Here is a 13,756-nt window from a genome sequence, read left to right on the forward strand (position 1 = left end):
TGAAAGAGGGGGCCCATGATTTCGCGATGACATCTCATCTCAAAGGCTGGATTTTTTTTTCCTGTACAGATAAGCTGTTAGGGACCCTGACTAACTTAATGTGACGTATTACCAAAAGTTGAGACGATCAGGGAACCTTTGTCGATGTCCGAGTCTTTCCAAATCTTCTACGCTTTGGCTGTTGCTTGCACTGTTATCATCTCATGGACTTTATCAGTTAATGAAACTGGGCACTCTGCCTTCGGCGATAAACAATGGCAGAGACTTTTCAGTGACCAGCCTGGCTGACGGTCACCAAGTAACTATGTGTGACCGCGATCAGTGTTAACGATTCTGCTGTGACTTGATGACAGCAGCTGATCGACTTGTTTCTAACCGAGTTTTAGCATGAACGTTGTATCGCCCTCCCTCCCACCCCCTATTGTTTTTTTCTTACACCCTTTTCTCCGTCTTGATCGCGTTTCGTCTTATTAGTTTTTTCCTTTTGTCTCTTTTTCTTTCTTTCTTTCTTTTTCTGTTAAGAGTTAAAAAAAATTGAACATGTTTAACCGATCCAAGTTCAATATTTTCTTCAAACTTTCATTCTTGCACTCTTTCGCCCCCCCCCTTCCTCTTTTCATGCAGATAAACGGAAAAAAAAGGAAAAGAAGAAAGGAAATCGATGATGTCATAATGAATGAGGTCATATCAACCGGCAACAAAGCACACTCCACACCCGAAAAAACAACGGCAACAAAAACAAACAAACCAACAACCCTGACCTCCCCCCTAGTCGCAGTTTTTTTTTCTTTTTTTTTCCAGCAAAAAGCAATCAAATCAATCAATCAATCACTTCATACATACCACTCCTTCACATCCTTCTTCTTCCCTCCCCTCTTCCCACCTCCTCCACCTCCCCCTCCTCCACCTCCGGTGTCTCCTCCGCCTCCGCCACCACCGCTGTGACTCAGCAAGGTACCGTTGCCTTGGTGCGCCTTGCGGCCGTCCATGGTCCCAAAGTTCTGGCTCTCATCCACCTTGTACGTGCCCTCGTCCCGGCGACGGAACTTGTACAGCGCAACGCACAGGATCACCACCGCCACCAGCACGCTCACGGCGATACCGACGATCAGTCCGATGTTGAGGCCACCGCCGCTACCGCTTCCGCTGTTTCCGTTTCCGTTTCCGGTTCCGTCGGAGCCGTGGGTCTTGCCGGTGTCGATGGTGGGCCTGAGGGTGCCGCGGTCGTTGGAGGGGGGCTCCGGAGTGGAGAGGGAGAGGTCGGTCTGCTGCCCGATCACCCCCGGCTCCGAGCACTGCCAGCCCTGGCAGTCGGCCCCGTTGGTGATGATTTTCGTTTTGGGTTTTTCCCTGTGTAGATATAGAACAATGGATAGATAGATACATGCACGCATGCACGCACACACACACACACACACACACACACACAACTATGCACGAAAACACATTTCGCGCACGCACGCACGCACGCACACACACACACACACACACACACACACACACAAGCGCGCGCACACACACACACACACATTTCACACACACAAGCGCACAGATACACTCACAAACACTTCCTTCCCTCAATTTCTTCTGCCCGTCTAATATCACTGAGAGTGGAAAGATATAAAATCGAAAACTACTCCCCAGAAACATTCCCACGCACGTCCCCCACCCACTCAGTCCTCCTAGCACACACACACACACACACACACACACACCCACACACACACAAGCATACACACACGTACACACACATTTACTAATGCATCCACCCCAAACACACACACACACACACACACACACACACACACACACACACACACACACACACACACACACTGTCTCTGTGTGTCTGTCTGTCTCTGTCCTTGTCTCTCTCTCTTAAACATCCTACACCAACACCTACCCACCCATCTACATACCCCTCCACTCCCTAAAAACAACAACAATAAAACAACAAAGCAAAACAACGACGAGATAGACACTGTCTCTGTCTGTCTGTCTGTCTATGTCTTTGTCTCTCTCTCTCTTTCACATCCTACCCCCACACCCACCCTGATACACACACCTCTCCCTCCCCACAAAACAAAACAAAACAATGACAACAACAACATAGTAGGCCTCCTTTGGTCATGGATGACCATGGATAGAGTATTTCCGACCTAATGTCTAATTGGGCTGTCTGCTTGGACCAAGCAGCGTCGCCCGTGACTGCAGAGAGACAGTCTCTGTCGCGGCGATCACATGTGTAAGCTGATGCTGGTCTGTCGGCTGCCGTCCCTTTTCTGCGAGCTCGCTTTTCTGCTGCAGCAGCTGACAGTTTGTCCTCACCAATCCTCACCTCACCAACAACAAACAAAACGTAAAACCTTCACCTGGTAGTGGTGGTGGGCGGTGCCGGCGTAGTCTTCACGATGACTGTCGGCTTGAAGATGTCGTCATCGGTGCCAGAGCTAACCTCCGTGCAGTCTTCTTCGTCGTCGTAGGGGCAGGCGGGGCTGGCCCCAGAGTAGATGATGTCGTCCGTCACCCCGTTCAAGGATGTGGTCTGCACACGAGAAACAAGGGACGCATGGTCTCGGTCACTGAGAAGGTACTGTGAAGAGAGGACAGCGACTGATTCAATCAAGCAGAAGAGTAAGAGGCATGCACTGTGTGTTCATATGATAGTCAGTCGTCTCCACCTATGGCCACCAGAAAAGCGGAGGAGGCATCTGCTGTCCGAACTATCTGGGCTAGATTTTGATTATAGTGGAGTAGATTGTCTGGCCCAAGTTTTAGGACGGTCGGAGTTGGGATGGTTCTCAAATGCCACTTAGCCCCAAAGGCTGTAACGCTAAGGGCTAGTGCAGTATTAAATATTAATGATAATTATAATGATAATAATATCTCGACTAGAATTTGACTATAGTGGAGAGTGGAGAGTGTGCTCAAGTTACACCCTCACTCTCTCGTCCAAGAGGGATTTAGGACAGTCGGAATTGGGATGGTTCCCGAAGGCCAACTAGCCCCCAAGGCTAAAGCATTAAGCGCCAGTGCAATCTTGCCTTTCATAGTCCTTCACAAAAGACTAAGCTGTTAATGACTTTTCATTGCAATTGAGAAACCATTGATCATACAGCTCTCACTTTGCTGTTGGCCCAGCTGTAGGCTTTTGTCAATCTGTGATAGAAGTCGAGTGTTTTGCAATTCACCAAGCAGCAGAATAAGAGGTATGTATATATGACAGCAAAGTGAGAGCTGTATGATCAATGGTTTCTCCTTTACAACGGGGAGTCATTTACAGCTTAGTCTCTTGTTAAGGACCTTGACTCTCAAACTAGGAGGCAAGATTGCATTGGCTCTTAGTGCTTCAGCTTTTGGGGGATAGTAAGCCTTTTGGGAACCATCCCAACGCCGACTGTCCCGAAACCCTCTTGGTCGAGAGAGTGGGGATGTAACTTGGGCAAGACACTCTCCACTGTAATCACATTCTAGTCCAGATAGTCGGGACAGCAGTTGCCTCCCCTGCTGTTCTGATGGTCATAGTCGGACACGATGGACTGTCATAGTTTAGAAGTCTACATGTCATACATATATGTGGTGATTTTTTTTCTTGGGGGTGGGTGGTGTTTGTTCCTTTTTGTTTTTGGTTCAGTTTTGGTAGTTTCTGCTGTTATCGATGAGAGGAACATCATTACATCTTCTTGCCACAACGTCAGAAAATGGAATCCAAAGCATACCCCCCCTCCCCCCGTACCCCCTTTGCCCCCACCACGCCCTTATCAAGAGGCGGCTATTAATGTTATACTCTCCGATTTAAAATAAATAAATAAATAAAAGAGCCACTCTTTTGTACGGAGTGACATCATCTGACATATCATATACCTGTCCACATGACTGCTTGTGTCAGTGACGTAATAATCGTGAGAGACTTTGAAAAAAAAAGGAATTATCGTGAGTGGCTTTGGAGAAAACAACAACAACAACAACAAAAATAACTCTTGGACATTCTCACGCTCTGGCCTCAGCAATGGATGTGGTAATTCATATCGTCAAGAGCAGGAAACTGATCAGAAACAGGAAGTGAAAATATGATGCGGATTTCCACGAAAACGATGAAATACTTTCTGTCAATAATGTACACAAATATATTCATAATTATGTTCTGCTGGTAAAAAGAATGTGAAAAGGTCATGTTACTTTGCAGCTCGCCGGAAACACACACACACACACACACACACACAGATACACACACACACACACAAAGAGAGAGAGAGAGAGAGAGAGAGAGAGAGAGAGAGAGAGAGAGAGAGAGAGAGAGAGAGAGAGAGAATATGTTCGTCCTTTGAATTACACAAATCTTAACGTTTGCGACGACATCGCCAAGACACAAGGAATAGCCCTTTAGCATTAGTCAGTCCCGAACCAAAATCATGAAAGGTTTATTCAGTAGGGGAAACATACTGATCAATTTGTGTGACTACACATTTTTTTCAAAGTATATAGAAATAAGTGGTTAATAAGACTAGGTTTTCTGGACATGAAAATCAAAAACACAGTCAAATCGCGCCAAATGTAGCCTACTTCTCAATGCATTGACTAGCATAACAATTTTTGCTCATAATATAAAAAGTAACAATTCTAGCCCTTTTATGATAACCATAGAATAAAAACGTCTTTTTAATCAGAACACCACACAATAAACAAGTACCGCAACTCTTAGTGAGACAAAACCACATGGACTCCAGCCATGGCTGCTTCAGTTAGTTAATGAGAGTTTTCGTGCTTAATCACGGTTACTTTGTGGAGTATTGTGTCGTCAATAAAGCGGAGTTTTTTTGTTCTACATTTTTGAAGACATTTATGGAAGAAACAATTGCTTTTGAGATGGTGGTTTAGTTTGGCTTGAGCAGCAATGGCTTCAATGTAAGTGCCATTGTCTCACTAAGAGCAACGCTAATTGTTAGTCGTTAAATAGTTCTCTCACTATCTATTTCTGCTTGATCTACTTTCCAAATCATATCAAACTTAGAGTCGACTGAAAATATCTCATGGAGTAGGTTAGCACAGAATAATACCAGAACAACAGGAGCCTGTTCTAATACTACGGACAAAAAAATATAACATGTAACGTACAACAGATCCATAAAACCACCACCATGCTGTTTCTAGCATGCCATATTGTTTGGAAGAGAACGGGTCCCAAAGTTGGGGAGGTTTAGAAAAGAAAAGAAAAAAAAAAAAAAAGAGAAAAACGAAAAACAAAGCCATGTTAGAAACATTCCACCACAACAGTGACATTCTGCAGACTGATATGTCACGTCTAGATACTTTGCATGCGAATCTTTCAGCAAGGCAAAAGCTACACATAAAATGAAAACCAATGATCTTACTAAGACCGAATCTCCCTAAATATACACTACACGCACTGATATTTTTCTCTCTTTCTTTCTTTTTTTTCTTCTAAAATTACATCACGTTTCATAGAAAACATATTTTTTCAGGAAACCAAGGGAGAGAGGGAGACTGTCGTTTTTTCTTCCACGTTTCCCCCTACAATTACATCATGTTTCACAGAATAACGAGTTTTTCAGGATATCAAAGAAGGGTCGAAGGTTTACAATCACGATTAAAACACGAGAAAGAGCTTGCTCTTCTTCTCGATGTCTGTTCAGTTCATACGAAAATACGACCCGGTTATCTGAGCTTTGTTCAGGACAAAAAACTAATCATGCCTCACCCTGAGTTTTACTACCACTCAAAAAGCAAACAAAACCACCATCACAAAAGCAAATTCTTCCACAGAAATGTTGAAATAAACGGAATAAGATAATCCAGCTTTACTAAACAATACTCCACAAGGATAAAACAGGCACAGAAGCGCTCTTCAGTTTCAGTTTCACTGGCCCTGTTCACTCATCTGAAAGGAAAGTCAACGGAAGACCACACGATTTCAAGAGAATGTTATTTATCAATCAAAGATTATATCGGTAAATGAAAAGTAAACAGGATAATGGTGACAGTGAACGATGCTGAAAAAAAAACCATACTATTGGCCTTTGTTACAGGTCATAATAGATACAAACGTTTCTCCTTACAAAAGCAGAAAAAACAACAACAACCAACCACTTGTTGTATGTTTCCTGAGTGAAAAGACATCGTTTCCCTTCGTAGGAAAGACAATGTGTTTGAACAACAACAGCAGCAACAACAAGAAAACTATTCATGTTCCACAATTAGTGCAATTAGTGCCATTTGTAATCACCAAAATGTTATTGACAGATCTGCTACCCATAATGGTAAATAATTGTTATCATATGTTATTGTTAGAAAAAAAAACAAAAACCCAAACCACATCAGTCTCCCCTCTTTGGTCAGTTGACAACCCTAGAGTCGTTAGCACAACTCCTTGAAATTCTCAAAGAGCCATCTGAATGGTAAAACCGACTAAAACCACAACCCTCTCCGTTTCCCTAACTTCCGTTTGACACTGTTTTGTGTTCAAAACATAGATGATCCCCTCTTACCTTCATAATTTCTAATTCATACTGAACTGTTCCTATTTCCTTCAGCATTTCAGGGTCATTTACTGAAACACACTATCTAGTTCCGTACTTGCTATTGACGTGAGATCGGCCATGTTTCCTTCTCTGAATCATGAAAGCCAAAAGCCAACATAAAGGACGAATGCAACAATTACATGTCTCATTCATTGTAAATACCCCCCCCCCCCCCAACCCCCCTGCCCCCAAACACGAACATTTAGTTAGGCTGTGAAGGAAAATAGAGGCAGCATTTAAATCAGATGGTTCCCCGAATGGAGACACTGCACACTACATTTACACTGACCTTATTTCATTGAACAAAGAGCAATGAACAATTATGTGTTGGTGCTGTTTGGGTGCGACAATAAAACGAAAACTGATAGTTGCTTCTCACATATCTTATTGATAGCCAAATTCTTTATATACAAATGTAGAATCAATAAAGTAAATCTCTCAATACAAATGTTCATAAAAGATCTTAAAAAGGCATTCGAAATTGACAAGTATGTTTTAAGAATATCCATGGAATATAACAAATTTGTGCAGAAATGGGCACCATACATATACATCATACAATATTAAGATTTGTATCATGTATAATCAAGGTGTGAATGAATGACTACTGTTACTGTTACTGTTAATTAAGCATTAAAATTAATGTAGGAATGAATAATCGTTGCCCAGATTACGCTTTGATGTAAACCGAACATTGTAATACCATATAGAAACAATGTGTGAATGAAAACACATTTTGCTACCTATATTACTTTGATATAAACTGGGCTCAGCAATATACCAGTGGAATCAATGTGTGAACGGATAGTTTAAATTCTGTCATTACTACAATTTCATTGTAAATCGTGCGTTATAACATCACACAGATCAATGTTTGAATTAATATTTGCTGTTCTGCCAATGTGATGCTTTATGTGGAATGGTTGATGCTCGGAACACTATACTGTTGTACCTTCCTAATGTAAAATATTCATATGCTATGTAAACCTTTGAATAAAAATGTTTGAAAAAAAAAGAAAAAAGAAAAAAGAAAAAAAAGAGCACTTAAAAATCAACTCTATTCATCGTAACTATTTCCCTTTTCCACCAATGCATGCAAAATACAGCAAAGCATTCTAAACACTAATTAATCGCAGAATAACTAGCAATAGAAAAAAAATTCATGCCGTTTGCAAGTCTCTTCGAATGAAAAAAAAACCAAGTCTGAACAGTGGTCATAATGATTCATGTAATTTGTAACCTTTTCTTTCGTCTAAAGCGACCTGAGCTCTCAGAGAGAAAGGGCGCTGTATAAATGAATATCATTAATAATACTATCATTTGAGATAAAGGTCAAAATATTCTGGAAGGAAATATACATTCATGAAATGAATAGCAAAAGCATAAATACAAGTAACATATACTTGGTTATCTCACGACCAAGGATTCCTTTTTTCTTCCTTAAGTCAGTCTGTACATGTCGGTGCTGGTATTATCCACGACGGCTATTTGGGACTTAGATATATTAACACAGCCTCATACGAACCTCATTGTGAAGTGTCATAGACACTTTAGTGAAAACGTTTCGTATCAAACGGCCAGTATACAATTCCGGAAATTCACAGCTTAATGATGTTTTTTTACAAAGCAATGTTATAAGAAGAAAAAAAGCATCTGAGGTTTACAGCTGAATGATCTTTCTGCTTTTAATGAAGATATATATGAATATATATAAGGAGAAAAAAAGTACAGCTGAACAACTACAGCACAATCATGTCACACACCCATGCCAAAAACACCTTGCTGCTTATTACGTCAAAATCCATAGACCACCACCATCACCATCACCACGATCACGACCACACACACAGCGTGCATGCTGGGTGCCACACACCAAAAGTGAACGGTCTCACGTGACCATCGTACCATGTGATCCCACGAGACCAGTTTTCCCTCCCCCGTCACCGACACGTGAAGCAGCCCCGGCAAAGTGGCGCCCTTGGGAAGAGACAGAGGGACAACAACTGTCGTCGTCTTCGTCCGGAGGTCCTCGCCGCCCCCGCCCCCCTTGCGGTCCTCATTTCCTCCAGACAGCAACGCCAGTCGAGCCGAGGATGCCGCCTCTGAGTTGTTGTTGAGGAGCTCGAACTGTCTTTGAGCGAAGAGGTCTTCTTCTTCTTTCGTGGCGCCGTGTTCTTCTTCTTCTTCTTGCTCGGGACTAGAATCTTCGTCCGGGGGAATAAAATATTCTTCCTGAGGACTAACGTACTCTTTCTTGGGACTATAATTTTCTTCATCGGGACTGAAGTATTCTTCCTTGGGACTATGATGATCTTCTTCATCGGGGCTAAAATAGTCTTCCTTTTCCACAGGACTTATGAAATCTTTTCCCAGAAGACGTAGTTCTTCTTCCTTGGGTCTTTCTTCGTAGTATCCGCTTCCTTCCAGTTCTCGGTCAGAATCTTCATCGTTGTCTTCGTCATCCACTTTGCGATCGACAGTGACCAGTTTTCCGGAGAAGCTGGAGTACGTGCACTTGTAATCCTTGTGATGTTGTGAGCCATCGTCCCCCTCACCATCCACGTTCTGTGAACGTGTCCTGTGCTCAGAATGGTCGGTAGGGTCGTCACCACCACGCTCAGAAACACCAACCGAGAAATATTCACGGTCGGGCGATTCAGAGAAAATCTCGCGTGGGTCAAAGACACCGTCCCTGTCATCATCATCATCATCATCACCATCATTATCTTCCCACTCGGAAGTGATACCGGAGTTTGTGCTGAAACGCGACCCAGCGAAAGGGAATTCTCTTTCTTCAGAGGCGTCACCGAAATCAGCCACCTGAACGATCTCCCTTTCCATCCTGTACTCTGAGGACCCGTCCAGACTCTGGAGAGATGATTCCTTCCCCTCTGGTTCCACGTCCATAAAATGATTCCTTTCCTCAATGTTTTCGGTACCTTCTTGGTGGAACATTCTCTCCTTTTCTACATGATTCGAGGCCCCAGCCGTGGGCACAAGCATTCCCCAGCCACCAAAATTATTCCTTTCCAGAATGCTTTCGGCATCGTCTTGGAACATTCTCTTCCGCTTCTTTACAACGTTCATGTCCCCAGCCGTAGGCACGGGCTTTCTCCAGCTATTAGAATGATGACGCCGATGTCTTCGCCTGCGTCTGTGACGATGATGATGACGTTCCGTTTCTGTTGGATCTCTATGACGACGAGCAGAGTTGAGCGTTCTCGTGTTGCGTTGGTTGTTTGTAGGGGTGGATCTGTCGGAGTTGGTACTAATGTTCACGGCATGCACCTTCACAGTAAACTGGTAGGTCACTCTGGAAACCTCCTTTCTCCTCTGCTTCTGGATAGGTCTTGATAGATTGTGCTGTAGAATATTTCAGACGCAGATATTTCATTGAAAAGCTTATCCAGATTTAATTAATGATTGTGATGTTGTTGCTGTTGGTTGGTTTTATTATTATTATTATTATTATTATTATTATTATTTTATTGTCTCTCGCGCATCTGAGATATAGGTAAAACAGAGTGAATCCGTCGTTCAAAACATCGTGGAAATACAGGAGTTTCATGAATGCAGTAGACGGACAGCATCATTATTTACGTTACATAATGTCCATACTCTTCTAGTATCATGTTTTGGCGCCATCCATTTTGTTTTGTGACTACAGATGCCAAACAGCATTCCTGACAATACTGACAGAATGAGGGAACTTGAGGTTATTCACAGTATATGATAATATACGTATGTCAATATTCGGACTAAGGAAAAGTCCTTTTAACATCAATTTCAAAACAAACCACGTGTATATGATTACATTTTTTAACAGGAAAAGCACAACAAAACGTAACAGAATACAGTTGATTAAAAAAAAAAGTATTCAATTCCAACCTCTTGATAATACTTACCAAGCTCGAAAATAAACAAGATAAAATGCATTTCAAAAACAGCAGAAAAAAAGCAAAGGTATAAGCGAAAGTTGTGAAATACACACACAGACATCTTGGTGAACGCACGCAGGCACACGCACACAAACACACATTTTAAAATCTTTTTTTTTCTTTCGTGAAAAAACAAATCTGAATTTTGTATATTTTTTTCTTATTGACCACCTGCTGCCTTATCTGATACAACGCTTTTTTACACTTTACGTGTGTGTGTGTGTGTGTGTGTGTGTGTGTGTGTGTGTGTGTGTTTAAAATGTCTATATTGTTGTTGTTATGGCTATCTTTGTTTCTCTTTTTTTTTAATAACTTCTAAAAAAATAATATCTGATGCATCGTTTGATTCATTTTGTGGCAGGATCTCTACATTATTTGGTTCATTTCATGGCATAATCTATTTTAATTGTCTTCTCTTACTCACGTGTGTGTGTGTGTGTGTGTGTGTGTGTGTGTGTGTGTGTGTGTGTGTGTGTGAGAGAGAGAGAGAGAGAGAGAGAGACAGAGAGAGAGAGAGTATCCCAAACTTATCTGTTCTTACCAACATATAAACACTCACACACATAATCATGTTGATACTGATATTGATGAGTAGACAAAAACAACAACAACAACAACACACACACACACACACACACACACACACACACATGCACACACACACATGCACACACACACACACACACACACACACACACACACACACACACACACACTCACACACACGCGTAAACACCCTTACATAAGTGCACGCATATCCGTGCAGCACACACATACGCACGCACGCACACACACACTCACACACATGTAGACATATGCACACAAACACATATACACGCACACACACACATGCATACACACAGACAGACACATACACACACATGCACACATACGCACACACACACACACACACACACACTCACACACAGACACAAATATTTCTGTATATCCCCCTTTAACCACCATCTCCAACCCCAAATCACACACACACACACACACACACACACACACACACACACACACACACACACACACACACACACACACACATACACACGCGCGCGCGGGCGCGCGCGCGCGTGGCACGTCTAATATCACTCAAAAGTGAAAAGACGTTAAATCAAAGAAAGAACACAAATATGCATATGCGCGTAAAGGACAAACATTAGGACAAAAAACAAAAACCTTACCCCAACTCCCATAGTGGACTGCATACCAGAAATATCATCTTTGCCGTGAACCTTTTTCCTGAAAAAAAAGAAAAAAAAAGAAAAAAAGGTACTGTTATTTATTGGTCGTTTATACGTCTTAAGTTTATTTTATTCAGTTCAATATCTGAAGATAAAGTGTTAAATGATAATGGTAAACTGCTTATGAATTTATGCACTGCCTTTGATTTAAGCATTCTTAATGGTATGTGTTATGGCGACCGATATGGTTGCTACACGTACATAACAGAGTGGATGCAGTGTGAATGATTATTATTATTATTTTTTATTATTGTCGTATGACCTATATCGAGCATTAAAAGAGCAGTGTGAGTTACGAGTGTCTGAGAGGATTGATTCTGACCACATGCCTGTGAAATTTACAATAAATTGTTTAAGTGACAATGTAAGCAAGAAGCAAAATAGTATGTATATTGTAGAAAAAATTGTTTGGAATGAGACTGTTCTAATCAATATAGCGATAATTTATGTTCACAAGAATTTCTGGAAAGAATTGCTTTTGCACTTAGTTTGATAGATACTGATATCAATCATGCATTAGATGTATTTAATACATGTATAAAGGATGCAGCAGATTGTATAAAGAAACAAGTACATTGTAGGAATGATTTTAAACCTCAAGACTGGTTTAATGCAGAATGTCGTGCTTCAAAAAGAAATGTGCGCAGATTACTCAATAAATATCGACGAACATTAGATAAGAGTGATTGTGACCATTTTTATAGGACTAGAAGAAAATATAAATATTTGCTAAAGAGAAAGAGAAAGCAGTACAACAATGCATTGTTGGCAGAATTAATAAAATCCGTAAAAAGCCAGAAAGAGATTTGGAGCACAGTACATAAGATTTCAGTGAAAAGAAAACAACCACTTAATAACATTAGTATTGAAACATGGTATGAACATTTTAAGGCACTTCTAACGAAAGATATCCGTTCTAATGATACACTGCAATTGGGGAATGACGAAGAAGATGAAAACAGTATAAATCATCCAATTTCTAAGGAAGAGGTATTACTTGCTTCAAGAAAATTAAAGAATTGTAAAGCTGCAGGGCCAGATGGCATTATTGGGGAACTGTTAAAAAATGCTTGTAAAGTAGAACCGATTTTGAACTTTTTGGTAACTGTTTTCAATTCTTTGTTTGATGGAGGAGTTTATCCTGATGAATAGGCTGAATCCATCGTCCTGCCTCTTTACAAAGAAGGTGACGTGAATAATCCCAACAATTATAGGGGCATTTCTTTGTGTGATACCAGCAGCAAGATAAACAGTACGATCATTAACCATAGACTACAGTAATGGGTTGAAGAACATAATCTTACAGGAGAATATCAAGCAGGGTTTAAACGTAATTATTCTACTATAGATCATATATTTACTTTGATGGCTTTTGTACAGAAACAGTTTTCCCTCAATCGTAAATTATATGTTGCCTTTATAGATTTTGAAAAAGCCTTTGATTCCATTAACAGAGCTATTCTTTGGCCTATTCTCTTGAAAGCAGGTGTTAATGGAAAGCTACTTAAATGTGCGATGAGTATGTATAAATGTGTGAAAGCAAGGGTGAGATGTGGAGGCAAAATGACTGATTACATACAGTGTACATCTGGTGTGAAGCAAGGAGACGTATGCAGTCCTGTTGTGTTCTCTCTGTTCATAAACGAACTGACCTCTGAAGTTCTTAGTCATGGAAAGCATGGTGCACAGTTTATTGGTGACTTCTTAGAAATATTTTTTACTTCTTTTGGCTGATGATATTGTTTTAATGTCTGAAACAATTATAGGATTGCAAACACAGTTAAATATTTCATATCAAGCTGCTACTTCACTTAAGTTGAAAGTCAATATGTTAAAGAGTAATGTAATTGTGTTTAGAAAAAGGGGGTATTTAGGGATCAGAGAAAAATAGACTTACAATGGAATACTTATGCCAGTTGTGAATGTTTATAAATACTTAAGAGTTTATTTTTCGTCAAAACTTAGTTTTACTGCTGCATGTAAAGACCTTGCAAGCAGAACGAAATATGCGCTTTTCTGTACCATGCAA

At 40.9% G+C, this 13,756-nt stretch overlaps 1 protein-coding gene across 1 annotated transcript in view; it reads right to left on the reverse strand.

The window, feature by feature from the left end:
- Positions 1-833: 833 nt before the first annotated feature.
- The window catches only part of LOC143296611 (neurexin 1-like), a 210,008-nt gene continuing 197,085 nt past the window's right edge, over positions 834-13,756 (reverse strand). Inside the window, exons 16-18 of the mRNA XM_076608640.1 lie at positions 11,674-11,718; positions 2,373-2,545; positions 834-1,350 (exon numbers count right to left, since the gene is read on the reverse strand). Of these exons, the coding sequence (XP_076464755.1) occupies positions 834-1,350; positions 2,373-2,545; positions 11,674-11,718 (735 nt within the window). The remainder of the gene's footprint in view (positions 1,351-2,372; positions 2,546-11,673; positions 11,719-13,756) is intronic.

The sequence above is a fragment of the Babylonia areolata genome, chromosome 21 (assembly GCF_041734735.1).
Source record: "Babylonia areolata isolate BAREFJ2019XMU chromosome 21, ASM4173473v1, whole genome shotgun sequence".
In the NCBI taxonomy this organism is placed as follows: Eukaryota; Metazoa; Mollusca; class Gastropoda; order Neogastropoda; family Buccinidae; genus Babylonia; species Babylonia areolata.